At 40.1% G+C, this 18685-nt stretch overlaps 1 protein-coding gene across 1 annotated transcript; it reads right to left on the bottom strand.

Annotated features, from left to right (window-relative positions):
* Positions 1 to 543: 543 nt before the first annotated feature.
* On the bottom strand, positions 544 to 1971 carry LOC124509128 (heterogeneous nuclear ribonucleoprotein A3-like). The gene has a single exon (XM_047075701.1). It carries the CDS (start codon positions 1941 to 1943, stop codon positions 876 to 878), a length of 1068 nt encoding a protein of 355 aa, XP_046931657.1. The 5' UTR covers positions 1944 to 1971; the 3' UTR covers positions 544 to 875.
* Between the last annotated feature and the right edge of the window lie 16714 nt (positions 1972 to 18685).

Raw genomic sequence — 18685 nt, 5'->3', positions numbered from 1 at the left:
TTTATTCTGGTTTATTGAGTTCGTTTTGAAATGTAATTTGAATCGTAATCGTCCATCCTATTGACTATTCCTTGTGAGCTTTGTGTAATACTCACATTTTGTAGGTTTGCCTTCTGTATTCATTTTGGCTGGTATAAATTTTTCTGTTTAAAGGCATAGTGATATTAAAGAAAGTTTCATGGAGGAAGTAGATTTTGTGTTAGGGTCATGGTGGGGATTCATTTATGCTCCAAGGACATGAGATTTCCCTGATTGGGAGAAAGTCTCAAATGGGAGCTATTTGTTCATTCCTTCTTTCTTTCCTTCTTCATTCATTAAATATTTACTGATCTCTCATCATATCCTCAACACTGTCTAATATGCTGGGAATATGCAAATTGTGGTAACTGCCATTAGAAATCTTACTTTGGTTGGCTAACTCTAAAATCTAGCTCATAACTGCTACACCACATTGCCAGAGAAAGCTAACTTTCTTTTTTTTTTTTTTGAAAAGTTAAAAATTCCTTAATTTTTTATTCCTGGTACCACTACCACAATTTACAGGGCAATATACCTGATGTAATGAAAAGAAAAAGAAAAAGACAAAGCTACAACAGATAAAAGACCTCAGGAATGTACATCTAATTGACACTACATTGCATTAATCAATAGCTGCACTTTTTGCAAACTGTGGCTATGACAGTCCTGAACAAGAAGGGTTTCCTGTTTAAGCTGCAGTAACTTTTCTGACTATGGATCATCGTTCCTTCTGTGGCAGATTTTTACAGTTCCTCTAATGCATTTGGGACTACTGTCTCAAAGTAACCTGCAGCTTTCCTGACAACTCCTCGCTCTCTCTCCTGCTAAGAACTGTAGCCCTTTTCTTCTGAAAATTTTTAGAACCTTCTGCTACCATATCCACCACTTCCACCACCAGATCCATAACCACCACCATAGGGATGGCCCGAGCTTCTTCCACCAAAACTGCCCCCTTTCATGGGTCCATAATTTGATTGCTGTTGTCCACTATAATTTCCAAAATCATTATAGTTCCCACCACCACCATAGTTACCTCCAAAATTTCCTCCTTCATTGTAACCATCATATCCTCCACCACCGCCACCATATCCACCTCCTTGGTTTCCATATCCTGGTCCACCGCCACCATAGCCTCCTCTACTATTATAACCAGGACCACCACCATAGTTGCCACCATCACCTCCAAATCCATTATATCCACCATCACCTCCTCCATAACTACCTCTGCTGCCACCACCTCCACCACCATAGCCTCCTCTTCCACCAAAGTTTCCACCGCGGCCAAAGTTACCACCACCTCCAAAGTTTCCTCCACGACCCATAAAGTTGCCAGATCCACCTCCACGACCTCTTTGCGATCCAGCAGACTGCATTTCTTGTTTAGAAAGGGACTTTTTCACTTCACAATTATGCCCATTAATAGTGTGGTATTTCTGAACAACAATTTTATCAACTGTATCATGATCATCAAAAGTTACAAAAGCAAATCCTCTCTTTTTTCCACTCTGCCTGTCCTCCATAACTTCTATGGTTTCAATCTTGCCATACTTTTCAAAGTAGTCTCTCAAATTATATTCTTCTGTATCTTCTTTAATACCACCGACAAAAATTTTCTTCACAGTTAGATGGGCACCAGGCTTTACAGAATCCTCTCTAGAAACAGCTCTCTTTGGTTCCACTACACGCCCATCAACCTTGTGTGGTCGAGCACACATTGCTGCATCCACCTCCTCCACACAAGAGTAAGTCACAAAACCAAAACCCCTGGAACGTTTTGTTTGGGGGTCTCTCATCACCACACAATCTGTAAGTGTGCCCCATTTTTCAAAATGTTCTCTTAAACTATCATCTGTAGTTTCAAAGCTCAAACCACCAATAAACAGTTTTCTCAACTGCTCTGGTTCCTTTGGATCATGGCCCTCCATTTTGAGACCGGACTCGCCTCTTCCAACTCGAGTTCAATATCGAAAGCTAACTTTCGAAATCATATGTTTACTCTTTTTGTATCTGTGGAAGATCAAATACAGTTATTTTCAAATTTATTCAACAAATACTTATTTACTAAGCATTGTACTTGTGCCAGCTACTAAGGTACAATGGTGAAAAAGAAACACATGGTCTCTATTTTATTGAGCTTACAATTTAATACAGATTATTAAACAAGCAAATAAACAACTATAATCACCGTGATATGATGTGTTCTTTGACAGGGATAGTGCATGATGTTCTAATCTCATATAGCAGTATCAACCAACAAAGACTTGTGGAGAGGGGGTGGTCAGGGAAAGCTTTTTCATGGATGACATTTTAGATGAGATCAGAAATATCGTTTAAAAATTTTAAGTTTATTTATTTATAAACAGAGACAGAAAGACAGAAAGACAGAAAGACAGAAAGAGTGAAAGTGGGGCAGAGGCAGAGAGAGAGGTAACATCTCAAGCAGGCTCTTCACTGACAGTGCAGGGCTTCAACTCACAAATCTATGACATCATGACCTGAGTTGAAGTCAAGAGTTGGACGCTCAACTGACTGAGCCAGCCAGGCACCCCAAGATCAGAAAAATTATTAAGCATAAAACAGAGTAAAACAAGTGAAGTAGCAGGGTAAAAATATTACAGGCAGAGGGAATAGCAGATGTGAGGTGTTGGAGGAATGGAAGAGTACAGAACATTGGAACAACTGGAAGATGTTTTTTGGGCCACAGCAGAGAGTGAGGGACTGGGGATTGTTATTAAGTAAATTTGGTCTACATACCAAGTTTAGGCTACTAGGTTGTAATATGACCCTCTCTTTATTTCTAGACAGCTGCTATAGAAGACAGATTGCTACTTATACACTGCTCTATAGCTTTAAGGGCAAGGTGTCATAAATGACTTACCTTTTCCTAAAGGTTTAATGTCTGGTTGCAGCTGTAACGAAATTAGAGATATCCTTCACTTTTCCAAGTACTTTACTTTCTTCTAATGTTTCCTTTAACACATGGGATCTTTTTAAAACATATTTTTATGAATTGGCCATTTGACTCAATCTTGCTAAGCTGTTTGACCCTGGGGATGAAGCTCATTCTTTATAAGCACTGCTTCTGCTTACCCTGTGGAAATAAAAGCTGCAATTGCTTTATGACAAAAATAAGCCCATTGTGATTAAAAATAAATGAAAGGTATGACTGTGCAGTACATGCACACTAAATATTTCAGTGTAGGGGCAAGAAACTCAGGTTTTAATACAGTATGAGGTAAATCAATCTAATTTGACTCTTGGCAAAGTGTTTGAAAGGGAACAGATTTTTGTAAAAACAGAAAAAGCTAATGTGAAGAATACTTAAAAAAATCTGCTTGAGGTATGACACAATGAAGATGTTCTCAGAAATCATGGTTAAAATAAAGGATTCTGGAATTTGGGTAGATGTGTAAGGCAGGTGAATTGAAGGGTTGATTAGGTGCATTTGGTTATTTGGGGAGAAAAATTTTATGTTCAGCTAAAAAATGTGAGGTTTGTTTTTGTGAAGATTGTTCTCCCCTGGCAAAGCACATTTGAGGGTCTTTGAGAATCTAAGGCCTTATTATAGCTAGTAAATCTTATATCTGGAACATAGCTTGTGGCTACATCTTTCTTGTGTCTATGGTTGGAACATAGTTTGTGATATGCTAGGGAAAATGCCACAGTTGCATTTATGCTAGAGTACTAATTCAGGCTTATCTCTAAATGGAGGATAGAGAATTCCCTTACTTTATATGTGAAGGTATTAAATAATATACTAATAATGATAGCAAAGATTCATTGAACACTTAGTATATGCCAGACACTATACCATATAATTTACATGTATGATCTCATTTAGCTCATACAATTCTATTTACTAGGTATTTACTAACAGTATTATCCTCATTTTACAGGTGAGAAAACCAAGGACCAAAAGATAAGTATGTTATCCAAGATGTCACAACTAGCAAGTGGCAGAAGTGGGGCTTTTCCAAGTCTTTCCAATGCTAGGGCTCATGTTGTTAATCATTATGTTGTCCTTTCACCACCAAATCCCAGAGGAAGGGATTCTTGAGATGGTGTGGAATCTTCTTTTAGTCCATAGGTCAGTAGTACTGCTGAAAATTGTCACTTCTTTTCTCTGCCTCCCACATAGCTGAGCGGCAGCACTTGACATTGGAAAGGGCATAGGTTTTGCATTCACATAGACCTAGTCCAAGCCTTGCTTTACAACTTAAAGCTGTGTGAGCATAAATAAGTGACTTAACCTCCCTGTCAGTTGGAAAATCTATAAAGTAAAGGCCATGATGTCTACTTTGCAAGGCTGTTGTAAGGATTAAATGTAATGAGACAAACAAAATGTGTAACACAGAGCCTGTTGGGTCACAGGTACCCAATAATGCTGGCTGTTTCGGTAATTAGAAGTGGTCCAATTATACTACTGATTTGTCAGATGTTCTGGTGATTGGAACTTAACATCTTTACTCAGAGCCAAGGAGATAAAAACAGCAACTGTAGGTAGCTCTTTAAGCAGTTCCAGTTCAATGTGTGGCTTCCAACCTGTCTCCTACCTCTAACTGCTACATCTAATAGATAAGCCTTAATGTAAGTAATAGAAATTGATATTCCTAAGTTGTGGTATTAACCTAAACTCAAAGCACCATATTGCGTTACTGCACTCCTTCACCCATTTGTGCTTGCACCCCACTTGAATAGATGCTGGTTTCCATGGCTTTGTTTCAAAGCAACACATTCTATGCATGGAAATCAAACTGCAGTGCAGAGGGAGACATGATGAGAAGTTAATTGTAGGTTCAGAAAAAGCAGAGTATACTTAATTTATACCCCATTCACAATACACAACCATTTGTCCAGCAAAAACCTCTACTACATTTATGCTGTACATTATTTGCTGGAAATTTGGCCTATAGAGAAAGCGGAATTCAATTTCTTTGAATTAAGTAGCAGCAAAGCTACTTATCACTCTTTTATCTGAGAAAGTAATCCTTATTCCAGTGCATTTCCCACATGGTCAGTGTTTGTTGGTTATTTATGTTTCAGTGTTGAATTTCATCCCACTGCTTTTTATCAGAAGCAATTATGAAACCACAATTATGAAAATAATGAGCACAGATACATGGTTCAACATGTCTGCATTATGAATTTTTGGTCGATTCAAATAAAGCTCTAAGGTTAATTTCTTTACACAGAATTTGCAATTTGTCTTCTTTGGCCCTAAGTATGCTAAGAATAAGTATTGTCACACAGCCCTGCCTTCCATGTCCTTTGAGGTTTGAATATAATGAATAAAACAAAGGGTGAGAAAAATGCAGAGGGTAAAGGTCCCAGGAAAAATAATCTCAAGGTGATTCATACAGCTGAGTCTCAGAGTGAGAACCTGGCTCCCACTTGTGTAAACACTGACAATTTTTTTTGGAAAATCTCACCAAGTTGAGGATATTTAGAAAAGGAGGATGAGGGAAGGTTCATTTCTACCAGCCAACAAAAGGACTTGGGAGATTCTGAAATTATCCTTACCCATTGCAATTAGTCGCAAAGAACAGAACAAGTTCTATTTTTCAGTAATATTATATGTTAGGGAGCATAAAATCCAACAAGAAACAAGAAATAGTTATGAGATTTGAAGGGGATAATGCATTTGAGTGCCCCGCATAGTGTCTGGCCAATCACACACTCAATGAAAGTTAAAAATGTAACTAAATGAGAACTTTGTATTGGCACAGCATTATGTTAAAGGCTTACCAAGAGGCTTAGGGTATAGTCTTAGTCCTTAAAGCTTATCATAAACTGCAGGACCCACAGGTGACCCACAGGACCCACAGATGAAGAGAAAAGCAACAGTATTAGGCAGTGTAGGTAAGTGTCAAATAATGGATGCAAACAATGAGGAAGTATATTAGCATTCACTGAACATTTATTATGTGCCATTGATTCCTCATAACAATCATAAGAGGTTAGTGCTATCATTGATTCCATTTTACAAATGAGTAAACTGAAGTTTAGAGCTGTAGAATGATTTTGTCCTAATCACACAAGTAGTAAAGGATATACCTGGGATTTTGCTTCCTGCTCCAAATTCTATATTATTCCATGGTATGTACTATACTTTTTCAGTATAAACATATTTTTCAGTATAAAAGTATTTATACTTTTATAAGGAGAGAGGCCCCTTCATTCCTCTTGATCACACATTATTTGCTAGACTGCCTGTTAAGTCTTTTACATATAGTATATCATTATAGTGTAGAGATTAAGGTCATGGACTCCCTATATTCAACTCCTCTCTCCACCCATCATCTGTGTGACCTTAACCTCTCTGTGCTACAGAAGTAAGTGAATTAGTATATGCAGCATACTTAGAAAAGAATTTGGCACATTGTAAGTAAAATATAAGTGATGCTTATTGTTATTTTTATTATTTAATATTTTTACATCTTTATGAAGTAGGGACTATGGTTATGTTCACTTTACACATGAGGAAGCTGAGCCTTGGAGAGATGAAATGACCTTTCCAAAGTTACCTGGGTGGTAAATTCTGGATGTGGCATTCATGTACAAGCTTGTCGACTCCAAACTTTTTTTTCCCTCACTATGCCACATTGTTTCCCTAAGTGCCATAGTTGCTCAAGAGAGGGAGGTGTCTGTGTGAGCTGAAGGCTTCATTAATGATGTGGGACATGAGGTTGAAAAAAGATAATGACGTGGCAATGAGAAAGAATGAAATGTGGCCTTTTGTAGCAACATGGATGGAACTGGAGAGTGTTATGCTAAGTGAAATAAGTCATACAGAGAAAGTCAGATACCGTATGTTTTCTCTCTTATGTGGATCCTGAGAAACTTAACAGAAGTCCATTGGGGAGGGGAAGAAAAAAAAAGAGGTTAGAGAGGGAGAGAGCCAAAGCATAAGAGACTCTTAAAAACTGAGAACAAACTGAGGGTTGATGGGAGGTGGGAGGGAGGGGCGGGTGGGTGATGGGTATTGAGGAGGGCACTTTTGGGATGAGCACTGGGTGTTGTATGGAGACCAATTTGTCAATAAATTTCATATTTAAAAAAATATCTCTGAAAAATGAAAAAAAGGAAAAAGGATAATGAGAAAAAGAATCTGTGTAGGAGGCTTGGGTAAAGAAGGAAGGATAGTGTGTATTGAGGGGTGAAGGAGGGAGGACCAAACATTTCTCCTTCTAGAAGACTTTTAGATCATGAAGAAATTCAGTCCTGCCATTAGTGAAATGAAAGCAAGTGCAGACCTGCTGAAAGGAGCCTGTCCTCCAGCCTAGTCACAAGAAGGCCCTGAGGGCACAAGGCAGCCCATACCTTCCCAAAAGGAATAAATCTGAGTGAAGCAATAAAGGAATCTGAAAGTAATCTCCAAGAAGGTTGTGCCTAGAATCCTAAACCTGTTTACAGCAGCCCTGTCTATCTCCAGGTGGCTCCTACAGTCATGCCCCCTACAGATAATCACATGGCAGAAGAATTTCCAGAGGGAAAACTAGTAATTGAAACACCAAATTAGGAAAAAAAAATCCAATTGCTTAATTGAAAATTTATAAAAAATACTTACAATTATAAGTGCATTACATCGTGCGGCTGAAACCCCCACTGGAGAGTGATTTAACTGCAGCTTGCTTCCTGCTTTGCATAACTGTGTCTCCTGGGGGCCATTGCTTTAGTGTTTTGGCTATCTCAGCTGCTACGGTGCCTCCTCATTTTCCTCTTTTCCAAAGTCTCGAGAGGTGTGACTTGGGAAGCCAATGATGTCTTTTGTAAAGCCTGGCAGTTCACCTATGTAGCTGGTAAGGGCTGGTGATTTATGTCTGGGAGTCTGTTTAACTGGGGTTTCTGCCTGCCTGAAGCTTCCAGTGGCAATAGCCCTCCTAATTAACTATGTTATTTCTTTACTCCTCACCCTCTGAGCCTCCTTTGTTTTTTTTTTTTTTTTTTTTTTTTTTTTTTTTATGAAGTTTATTGACAAATTGGTTTCCATACAACACCCAGTGCTCATCCCAAAAGGTGCCCTCCTCAATACCCATCACCCACCCGCCCCTCCCTCCCACCCCCCATCAACCCTCAGTTTGTTCTCAGTTTTTAACAGTCTCTTATGCTTTGGCTCTCTCCCACTCTAACCTCTTTTTTTTTTTCTCCCTTCCCCTCCCCCATGGGTTCCTGTTGAGTTTCTCAGGATCCACATAAGAGTGAAACCATATGGCATCTGTCTTTCTCTGTATGGCTTATTTCACTTAGCATCACACTCTCCAGTTCCATCCACGTTGCTACAAAAGGCCATATTTCATTTTTTCTCATTGCCACGTAGTATTCCATTGTGTATATAAACCACAATTTCTTTATCCATTCATCAGTTGATGGACATTTAGGCTCTTTCCATAATTTGGCTATTGTTGAGAGTGCTGCTATGAACATTGGGGTACAAGTGCCCCTATGCATCAGTACTCCTGTATCCCTTGGGTAGATTCCTAGCAGTGCTATTGCTGGGTCATAGGGTAGGTCTATTTTTAATTTTCTGAGGAACCTCCACACTGTTTTCCAGAGCGGCTGCACCAATTTGCATTCCCACCAACAGTGCAAGAGGGTTCCCGTTTCTCCACATCCTCTCCAGCATCTATAGTCTCCTGATTTGTTCATTTTGGCCACTCTGACTGGCGTGAGGTGATACCTGAGTGTGGTTTTGATTTGTATTTCCCTGATAAGGAGCGACGCTGAACATCTTTTCATGTGCCTGTTGGCCATCTGGATGTCTTCTTTAGAGAAGTGTCTATTCATGTTTTCTGCCCATTTCTTCACTGGGTTATTTGTTTTTCGGGTGTGGAGTTTGGTGAGCTCTTTATAGATTTTAGATACTAGCCCTTTGTCCGATATGTCATTTGCAAATATCTTTTCCCATTCCGTTGGTTGTCTTTTAGTTTTGTTGGTTGTTTCCTTTGCTGTGCAGAAGCTTTTTATCTTCATAAGGTCCCAGTAATTCACTTTTGCTTTTAATTCCCTTGCCTTTGGGGATGTGTCGAGTAAGAGATTGCTACGGCTGAGGTCAGAGAGGTCTTTTCCTGCTTTCTCCTCTAAGGTTCTGATGGTTTCCTGTCTCACATTTAGGTCCTTTATCCATTTTGAGTTTATTTTTGTAAATGGTGTGAGAAAGTGGTCTAGTTTCAACCTTCTGCATGTTGCTGTCCAGATCTCCCAGCACCATTTGTTAAAGAGGCTGTCTTTTTTCCATTGGATGTTCTTTCCTGCTTTGTCAAAGATGAGTTGGCCATATGTTTGTGGGTCTAGTTCTGGGGTTTCTATTCTATTCCATTGGTCTGTGTGTCTGTTTTTGTGCCAATACCATGCTGTCTTGATGATGACAGCTTTGTAGTAGAGGCTGAAGTCTGGGATTGTGATGCCTCCTGCTTTGGTCTTCTTCTTCAAAATTCCTTTGGCTATTCGGGGCCTTTTGTGGTTCCATATGAATTTTAGGATTGCTTGTTCTAGTTTCGAGAAGAATGCTGGTGCAATTTTGATTGGGATTGCATTGAATGTGTAGATAGCTTTGGGTAGTATTGACATTTTGACAATATTTATTTTTCCAATCCATGAGCAGGGAATGTCTTTCCATTTCTTTAAATCTTCTTCAATTTCCTTCATAAGCTTTCTATAGTTTTCAGCATACAGATCCTTTACATCTTTGGTTAGATTTATTCCTAGGTATTTTATGCTTCTTGGTGCAATTGTGAATGGGATCAGTTTCTTTATTTGTCTTTCTGTTGCTTCATTGTTAGTGTATAAGAATGCAACTGATTTCTGTACATTGATTTTGTATCCTGCAACTTTGCTGAATTCATGTATCAGTTCTAGCAGACTTTTGGTGGAGTCTATCGGATTTTCCATGTATAATATCATGTCATCTGCAAAAAGCGAAAGCTTGACTTCATCTTTGCCAATTTTGATGCCTTTGATTTCCTTTTGTTGTCTGATTGCTGATGCTAGAACTTCCAGCACTATGTTAAATAACAACGGTGAGAGTGGGCATCCCTGTCGTGTTCCTGATCTCAGGGAAAAAGCTCTCAGTTTTTCCCCGTTGAGGATGATGTTAGCTGTGGGCTTTTCATAAATGGCTTTTATGATCTTTAAGTATGTTCCTTCTATCCCGACTTTCTCAAGGGTTTTTATTAAGAAAGGGTGCTGGATTTTATCAAAGGCCTTTTCTGCATCGATTGACAGGATCATATGGTTCTTCTCTTTTTTTTTGTTAATGTGATGTATCACGTTGATTGATTTGCGAATGTTGAACCAGCCCTGCATCCCAGGAATGAATCCCACTTGATCATGGTGAATAATTCTTTTTATATGCTGTTGAATTCGATTTGCTAGTATCTTATTGAGAATTTTGGCATCCATATTCATCAGGGATATTGGCCTGTAGTTCTCTTTTTTGACTGGGTCTCTGTCTGGTTTAGGAATCAAAGTAATACTGGCTTCATAGAATGAGTCTGGAAGTTTTCCTTCCCTTTCTATTTCTTGGAATAGCTTGAGAAGGATAGGTATTATCTCTGCTTTAAACGTCTGGTAGAACTCCCCTGGGAAGCCATCTGGTCCTGGACTCTTATTTGTTGGGAGATTTTTGATAACCGATTCAATTTCTTCGCCGGTTATGGGTCTGTTCAAGCTTTCTATTTCCTCCTGATTGAGTTTTGGAAGAGTGTGGGTGTTCAGGAATTTGTCCATTTCTTCCAGGTTGTCCAATTTGTTGGCATATAATTTTTCATAGTATTCCCTGATAATTGTTTGTATCTCTGAGGGATTGGTTGTAATAATTCCATTTTCATTCATGATTTTATCTATTTGGGTCATCTCCCTTTTCTTTTTGAGAAGCCTGGCTAGAGGTTTGTCAATTTTGTTTATTTTTTCAAAAAACCAACTCTTGGTTTCGTTGATCTGCTCTACAGTTTTTTTAGATTCTATATTGTTTATTTCTGCTCTGATCTTTATTATTTCTCTTCTTCTGCTGGGTTTAGGCTGCCTTTGCTGTTCTGCTTCTATTTCCTTTAGGTGTGCTGTTAGATTTTGTATTTGGGATTTTTCTTGTTTCTTGAGATAGGCCTGGATTGCGATGTATTTTCCTCTCAGGACTGCCTTCGCTGCGTCCCAAAGCGTTTGGATTGTTGTATTTTCATTTTCGTTTGTTTCCATATATTTTTTGATTTCTTCTCTAATTGCCTGGTTGACCCACTCATTCGTGAGTAGGGTGTTCTTTAACCTCCATGCTTTTGGAGGTTTTCCAGACTTTTTCCTGTGGTTGACTTCAAGCTTCATAGCATTGTGGTCTGAAAGTATGCATGGTATAATTTCAATTCTTGTAAACTTATGAAGGGCTGATTTGTGACCCAGTATATGATCTATCTTGGAGAATGTTCCATGTGCACTCGAGAAGAAAGTATATTCTGTTGCTTTGGGATGCAGAGTTCTAAATATATCTGTCAAGTCCATCTGATCCAGTGTCTCATTCAGGGCCCTTGTTTCTTTATTGACCGTGTGTCTAGATGATCTATCCATTTCTGTAAGTGGGGTGTTAAAGTCCCCAGCAATTACCACATTCTTATCAATAAGGTTGCTTATGTTTATGAGTAATTGTTTTATATATTTGGGGGCTCCGGTATTCGGCGCATAGACATTTATAATTGTTAGCTCTTCCTGATGGATAGACCCTGAAACTATTATATAATGTCCTTCTTCATCTCTTGTTACAGCCTTTAATTTAAAGTCTAGTTTGTCTGATATAAGTATGGCTACTCCAGCTTTCTTCTGGCTTCCAGTAGCATGATAAATAGTTCTCCATCCCCTCACTCTCAATCTAAAGGTGTCCTCAGGTCTAAAATGAGTCTCTTGTAGACAGCAAATAGATGGGTCTTGTTTTTTTATCCATTCTGATACCCTATGTCTTTTGGTTGGCGCATTTAATCCATTTACATTCAGTGTTATTATAGAAAGATACGGGTTTAGAGTCATTGTGATGTCTGTATGTTTTATGCTTGTAGTGATGTCTCTGGTACTTTGTCTCACAGGGTCCCCCTTAGGATCTCTTGTAGGGCTGGTTTAGTGGTGACAAATTCCTTCAGTTTTTGTTTGTTTGGGAAGACCTTTATCTCTCCTTCTATTCTAAATGACAGACTTGCTGGATAAAGGATTCTTGGCTGCATATTTTTGCTGTCTAGCACCCTGAAAATCTCGTGCCAATTCTTTCTGGCCTGCCAAGTTTCAAAAGAGAGATCAGTCACGAGTCTTATAGGTCTCCCTTTATATGTGAGGGCACGTTTACCCCTTGCTGCTTTCAGAATTTTCTCTTTATCCTTGTATTTTGCCAGTTTCACTATGATATGTCGTGCAGAAGATCGATTCAAGTTACGTCTGAAGGGAGTTCTCTGTGCCTCTTGGATTTCAATGCCTTTTTCCTTCCCCAGTTCAGGGAAGTTCTCAGCTATGATTTCTTCAAGTACCCCTTCAGCACCTTTCCCTCTCTCTTCCTCCTCTGGGATACCAATTATGCGTAAATTATTTCTTTTTAGTGTATCACTTAGTTCTCTAATTTTCCCCTCATACTCCTGGATTTTTTTATCTCTCTTTTTCTCAGCTTCCTCTTTTTCCATAACTTTATCTTCTAGTTCACCTATTCTCTCCTCTGCCTCTTCCATCCGAGCTGTGGCGGTTTGCATTTTGTTTTCCATTTCCTTTAAAGCGTTTTTCAGCTCCTCGTGCCTGTTCATTAGTCCCCTGATGTCTGTAGCAAGAGATTCTCTGCTGTCCTGTATGCTGTTTTCCAGCCCAGCGATTAATTTTATGACTATTATTCTAAATTCACTTTCTGTTATATTATTTAAATCCTTTTTGATCAGTTCATTAGCTGTTGTTATTTCCTGGAGATTCTTCTGGGGGGAATTCTTCCGCTTGGTCATTTTGGATAGTCCCTGGTGTGGTGAGGGCCTGCAGGGCACTTCCCCTGTGCTGTGGTGTATAACTGGAGTTGGTGGGCGGGGCCGCAGTCCGACCTGATGTCTGCCCCCAGCCCACCGCTGGGGCCACAGTCAGACTGGTGTGTGCCTTCTCTTCCCCTCTCCTAGGGGCGGGATTCACTGTGGGGTGGCGTGGCCCGTCTGGGCTACTTGCACACTGCCAGGCTTGTGATGCTGGGGATCTGGCGTATTAGCTGGGGTGGGAAGGCAAGGTGCACGGCGGCAGGGGGGGCAGGCTTAGCTCGCTTCTCCTTAGGTGATCCACTTCAGGAGGGGCCCTGTGCAGCCGGAGGGAGTCAGATCGCTGCCGGAGGTTTGGCTCCGCAGAAGCACAGAGTTGGGTGTTCGCGCGGAGCGAGCAATTTCCCTGGCCGGAGCCGGTTCCCTTTGGGATTTTGGCTGGGGGATGGGCGGGGGAGATGGCGCTGGAGAGCGCCTTTGTTCCCCGCCAAACTGAGCTCTGTCGTCCGGGGGCTCCGCAGCTCACCCTCCCTTTGTCCTCCAGCCTTCCCGCTTTCTGAGCAGAGCTGTTAACTTATGACCTCCCAGACGCTAAGTCGCGCTTGCTGTCGGAACACAGTCCGTCAGGCCCCTCCGCTTTTGCAAGCCGGACTCGGGGGCTCTGCTTGGCCGGCGAGCCGCCCCTCCGCCCCGGCTCCCTCCCGCCAGTCCGTGGAGCGCGCACCGCCTCGCCGCCCTTCCTACCCTCTTCCGTGGGCCTCTCGTCTGCACTTGGGTCCGGTGACTCTGTTCTGCTAATCCTCTGGCGGTTTTCTGGGTTATTTAGGCAGGTGTAGGTGGAATCTAAGTGATCAGCAGGACGCGCGGTGAGCCCAGCGTCCTCCTACGCCGCCATCTTCCTACTTCTCCCCTCTGAGCCTCCTTTGAAACTCTCTCAACTTTGGATGACTCCGACTTTTAGAGAAGCATTTTCCTGTGGAGGAATTTCACTTAAGCTCTGTCCAGTCCTTCAAGTCTCACATTAGCACCTGTGCCTGCATGCACTTTGTACTGAACCCCAGTGTCCCAGTAAAGAATTTTCTCGATGTATCACAATTACACAAAGACTTGAGCTAAATGACTCTGTGGCAACCTACTGGGAAAATTCATTGGCTCAAGAGCTTATAAATGGACTTAATTTACCCTGCCTAAAGGAAGTGTACCTGTGCCCATTGACTCTTAAATGGACGGTGTGCTGAGCAATGAGATTCTGAATAAAAAATTCCTCAAGAGGAAAAGGAGAGAGTCTGTGCTAGCTTTGCAAACAAAATACCCTCTGAGATGCAGTTAAGAGCTGGTTTGACATGGATTTAAAGAGACTTATACCATGTCACTCGCAGGCATGATTTCCTGATTACTGGGTTTTAATCATTTATATATGCAATAGGTGCTACTGCAACTTCAGAGTGCTCTAGGCTGAGATGGTAGAAAGCAAGGAAACTTTCATGTAAGTTATTCCAGGATACTTTCCCATGATTCTTGGTCAATGAGTGGATGAAGTGAGATAATTCTATTGTAACGAAATGATCAAGGGAAGCCTGGAGGCTGTGTTGCTTTACTGGAATCTTTGTAACATGGCTAAGTGAGCAAAATGGATTTCCACGTAGGTAAGACTCCTTTTTCTCAGATTTATTAGGAATCAATATTCATGCCATACTCACATTCTTTAATTGGCTTTTGTCACTCCCACTAGGTGTTTGAAACACAAACTAAGAAATATAAGGTCCCTTCAATATTTTGTTTTCATTACTTTACCATCTTTATATCAATATGTTGTCTGGAATCATTGGCATATTTGCTGAAGCTCATGGAAGGTTCACACACTCTGGTAAAGTCACATCTCTTCGCTTGGTCTCCATTTAATATTTAGCAAAATGCCAGTGATATCCACTGATATTATTATGCTATACTTCAAGGGACAAAGAAACCTTGGCTCTTGCCTTCAAGTATAATGAGAAGAACAGAACTATTTCTGGGGACAAAGGTCAGATTGTGGCAAGATGAAATGAAACAGTTATGGTGGGACATGAAGTCCACTGTGTGGCCCTGGGAGTAGGCTTTTAAAATGGAAGGGAGGAGAAAGTCCTTGCAGTAAAAGAGATCAAGGAACCTTGAGCAGCAGTGTTGGGCTTGCAGCATGATTAAGACACAGGTTAAGGGCGCCTGGGTAGCTCAGTCAGTTAAGTGTCCAACTTTGGCTCAGGTCATGATCTCATGGCTCGTGAGTTTGAACCCTGCATCAGGCTCTGTGCTGACAGCTCAGAGTCTGGAGCCTGCTTTGGATTCTGTGTCTCCTTCTCTCTGCCCCTTTCCTGCTTGCACATGGTATCTCTCTCTCTCAGAAGTAAATAAACATTAAAATTTTTTTAAAAGACACACAGGTTAGTGACTGGAGTTGAGGTAGAGAGACAGACTGAGAGTGTGGTGCCAAAGACCTTGGAGAATGTGTGTGAGTGGTCTAGGGACTAAGAGAAGTCAGTGATGAAGAAAGATTGAAAAACATATATCCTTATCCCCCAGAGAGGAGGGTCTTCTATAAAAGAATGGAAAGTGGCATGGTGAGGTGAAAGTGGCACGGTGAGGTGAGGGTAATAAGTTATTAAAATGTTTTAGCCACTTTAATTCCTGAAAAGAAATTTCTAAATTAAGCAACTGTGAGATAAGGAAATAATTTGGTGGGTTGTGAGAGTGTCCTTGGAAAAACACTAGGTTTGATGTTCACACTATAAACCAATACAATCATTATCCTTGAAACTATCAATATAGAATGTAAGAGTATAGTAATTTTCAATGATTCCTCACGTTGGTCCTTGGGATAAGAGAATTCAATCATTACTATTTCCAAAGGAGGGAATAGACAACGGTTCTGTGGTCAGATTTAAAACAGAGTTATTTTTTTTTAATTTACATCCAAATTAGTTAGCATATAGTGCAACAATGATTTCAGGAGTAGATTCCTTAGTGTCCCTTACCCATTTAGCCCATCCCCCCTCCCACACCCCCTCCAGTAACCCTCTGTTTGTTCTCCAAATTTATGAGTCTCTTATGTTTTGTCCCCCTCCCTGTTTTTAAATTAAAAGGAAAAGAAGATGTGTATATGTATACAATGGAATGTTATTCAGCCATAAGAAAGAATGAAATCTTGCCATTTGCAATGACACAGATGGAGCTAAAGAGTATAATGCTAAGTGAAACAAGTCAGTCAGAGAAAGACAAATACCATATGATTTCACTCATGTGTGGAATTTAAGAAACAAAAGAGCAAAGGAAAAGAAAAAGAGAGAGAAAATGCAAGAAACAGACTCTCAACTGTAGAAAACAAACTGGTAATTACTAGAGTGGAGGGGCGTGGGGAGATGGGTTGAATAGGTGATGGGGATTAAGAAGGGCACTTGTGGTGAGCACTGGGTGTTGTGTGCAAGTGTTGAATCACTATATTGTATACCTGAAATATAACACTGTATGTTAACTAACTGGAATTAAAAACTTTTTAAAAATTGAATTAAAAAAATAAAACAGAGTTATTGATTGAGCTTCCTTTAATTGGCTTTCATTTTCTAATTTGTTGATGATGTATAGGCTGTTCAGAACTCCCAAGTGAATTCCCAGGAATCCCGACTGCACAGTAGTGATAAATAACTTGAATAACCTTGTTTCTTTACTAAGGGGAGCCACTGGGCCAACTCTATAGGACTGTTATATGGGTTTTTTCTATTACTTTCAGTTACAGACATTGAAATATTTGCACCATCAGTGATTTTCATCACTAAAACACAATTGACATACTATTTGCATTTAGTTCTTTACTTATTTATATCCAAGGATACTATGCATTTCGATGCTTGGATGATAAACATTTATATTTGGTGCATATAAAATGGTGTTATTCCTTCTGTGTTCATCTATTTATCACCTTCAAAAGTATTATGTTCCTTCCTTTGTTGAATTATCAACATTGCCTTATGCTGTCAAAGAAAAAAAAATCATTTCCAGAGTTCACTCTGGATTTTATAGCCAGTCATGGATTCGGGCACTGGCAGGATCAAGCTATTTTGGAAGAATAATGTCCTTGACAATTAGTAAGGCAGTATAGTTGCAATACTGAGATGTATATAGAGAATGCTGGAATGGAGTGTCTACTTTAGAGGTTTCTATATAGCCAGTTATAGATAAAGGTTTTTCTTCTTCTCTAATAGGGAACATTGTTTTGGTCTGTTTCCCAGAATTCTTTTCTTTCTTTTTTTCTTTTCTTCCTTCTATTGTCCTTTAGATAAGTAAAACAAACTACCTAAAATATATAATCATCTCATCTATAGGCAACTGACTCTGACTCCATTTTTTTGTGAGTGACTATGTTTTTTTAAAAGGACCTTAAGCTTTTCCTAAGATGGGGGATTTTGGTTTTGATACAGACCATCTATACAGCAACTGCTGCCTTGTGTTGTACTTGGCTGAATGAGAATATGGTTGCTCCTCACTGTAGTTTTTTTCTGTTGATATATATTGCTAGAATTCAGGCTTTGCCTGCATTCAGGCACTATGTAGTTCTATTTGGCAGATGCATCTGAAGCCCTTAATATTTTGGAGAACTTTGGAATTGAGTGGAGCCAACAAATTCAATTGAATTACCTCTTAATTGGTTTCTCTTTCCATTCTTTCCCAATCAATGTCCAGGGAGTTTGTGGGATTGTTCCTGAAATGATTCTCTGTTGTTGTTGTTGTTGTTTTTTTCCTTCAGTAAGCAGCAGGACTCCCTCAAGTGCCCTCTGAGGGTTTTATTCCCTGGTTTCCTCAGTGAATTCTCAGATTAGTCTGCAACAGATGCCCACAGAAGCTCTCAGATAGGGGAAGATGAGGTATCTCTTCACACCTCTCTGCAGTTTTGCACTTATACATGGATACTTCCGTGAAAACCCATGCCCCATCTGTTCTTATATGGGTCCCATAAAACTAGATATCATTATTAATAGCATATTCCCTCCTGAATTTTACTTATTGGAAAGTTACTTACAACTGCTGACACCTCATTATCAGGTATCTTGGGTAAGCACTAGAGAAAATAATTCAGATATTGGCTCCTCTGGAATTCAATATCAGAGACACATTCAAGTATAGTAATACACTCCCCATTATACTGGCATTCCAAGAAGATGATAAATGTGCCAGATGGAGAACAGCATTGGAGGATCTTGTGCTGTTTGTACTCAGAAGTGTCTGCTAGGTTCTCTTGGTGCACATTTGATAGACTGGAGCTTTTGTTACAAAGTTTCCTTCAGGGAGGGCAGAGGCATCATGGAATGTTTAGATGTGCTGGGGGATTTAGGGGCTGATGGGCTGAATCAGTGTTTGCTTATTACAGTCTCTCCTGTCATGATCATGAGGCTTAATGGGTTTGTATTTAGATTGGTAGGTTAGACCCTACCAGCATCAGAACAAATGTAGTCAATGTCATGTTCAGTATGCTGAATTTGGCCATTAAATATCAGTTTGAACCAACTTGCATTTCTAGGTCAAGTTTCTATAGTATTGCCTTCTGTGCCTATTGACACTTCAGAAACAGCTACTTACTGTTTTGCTAATATCTTTACTCTGGTCTAAGATCTGTCCCCATACCCACATATATCCCCATTTCATCAGGTCTCAGGGGGAGTTTCTCTTTT

This window comes from Lynx rufus, unplaced genomic scaffold (assembly GCF_022079265.1).
Source record: "Lynx rufus isolate CCGP_SWC_20201006 ecotype Redwood Valley unplaced genomic scaffold, mLynRuf1.p SCAF_14, whole genome shotgun sequence".
NCBI classification, from domain to species: domain Eukaryota; kingdom Metazoa; phylum Chordata; class Mammalia; order Carnivora; family Felidae; genus Lynx; species Lynx rufus.
The sequence above is the reverse complement of the archived record's forward strand: the minus strand, read 5'-3'. Positions and strand labels throughout refer to the sequence as shown.

Coding starts and splice junctions, on each gene's coding strand:
- LOC124509128 (XM_047075701.1), bottom strand. CDS start 1,943: ATGGAGGGCCATGATCCAAAGGAACCAGAGCAGTTGAGAAAACTGTTT.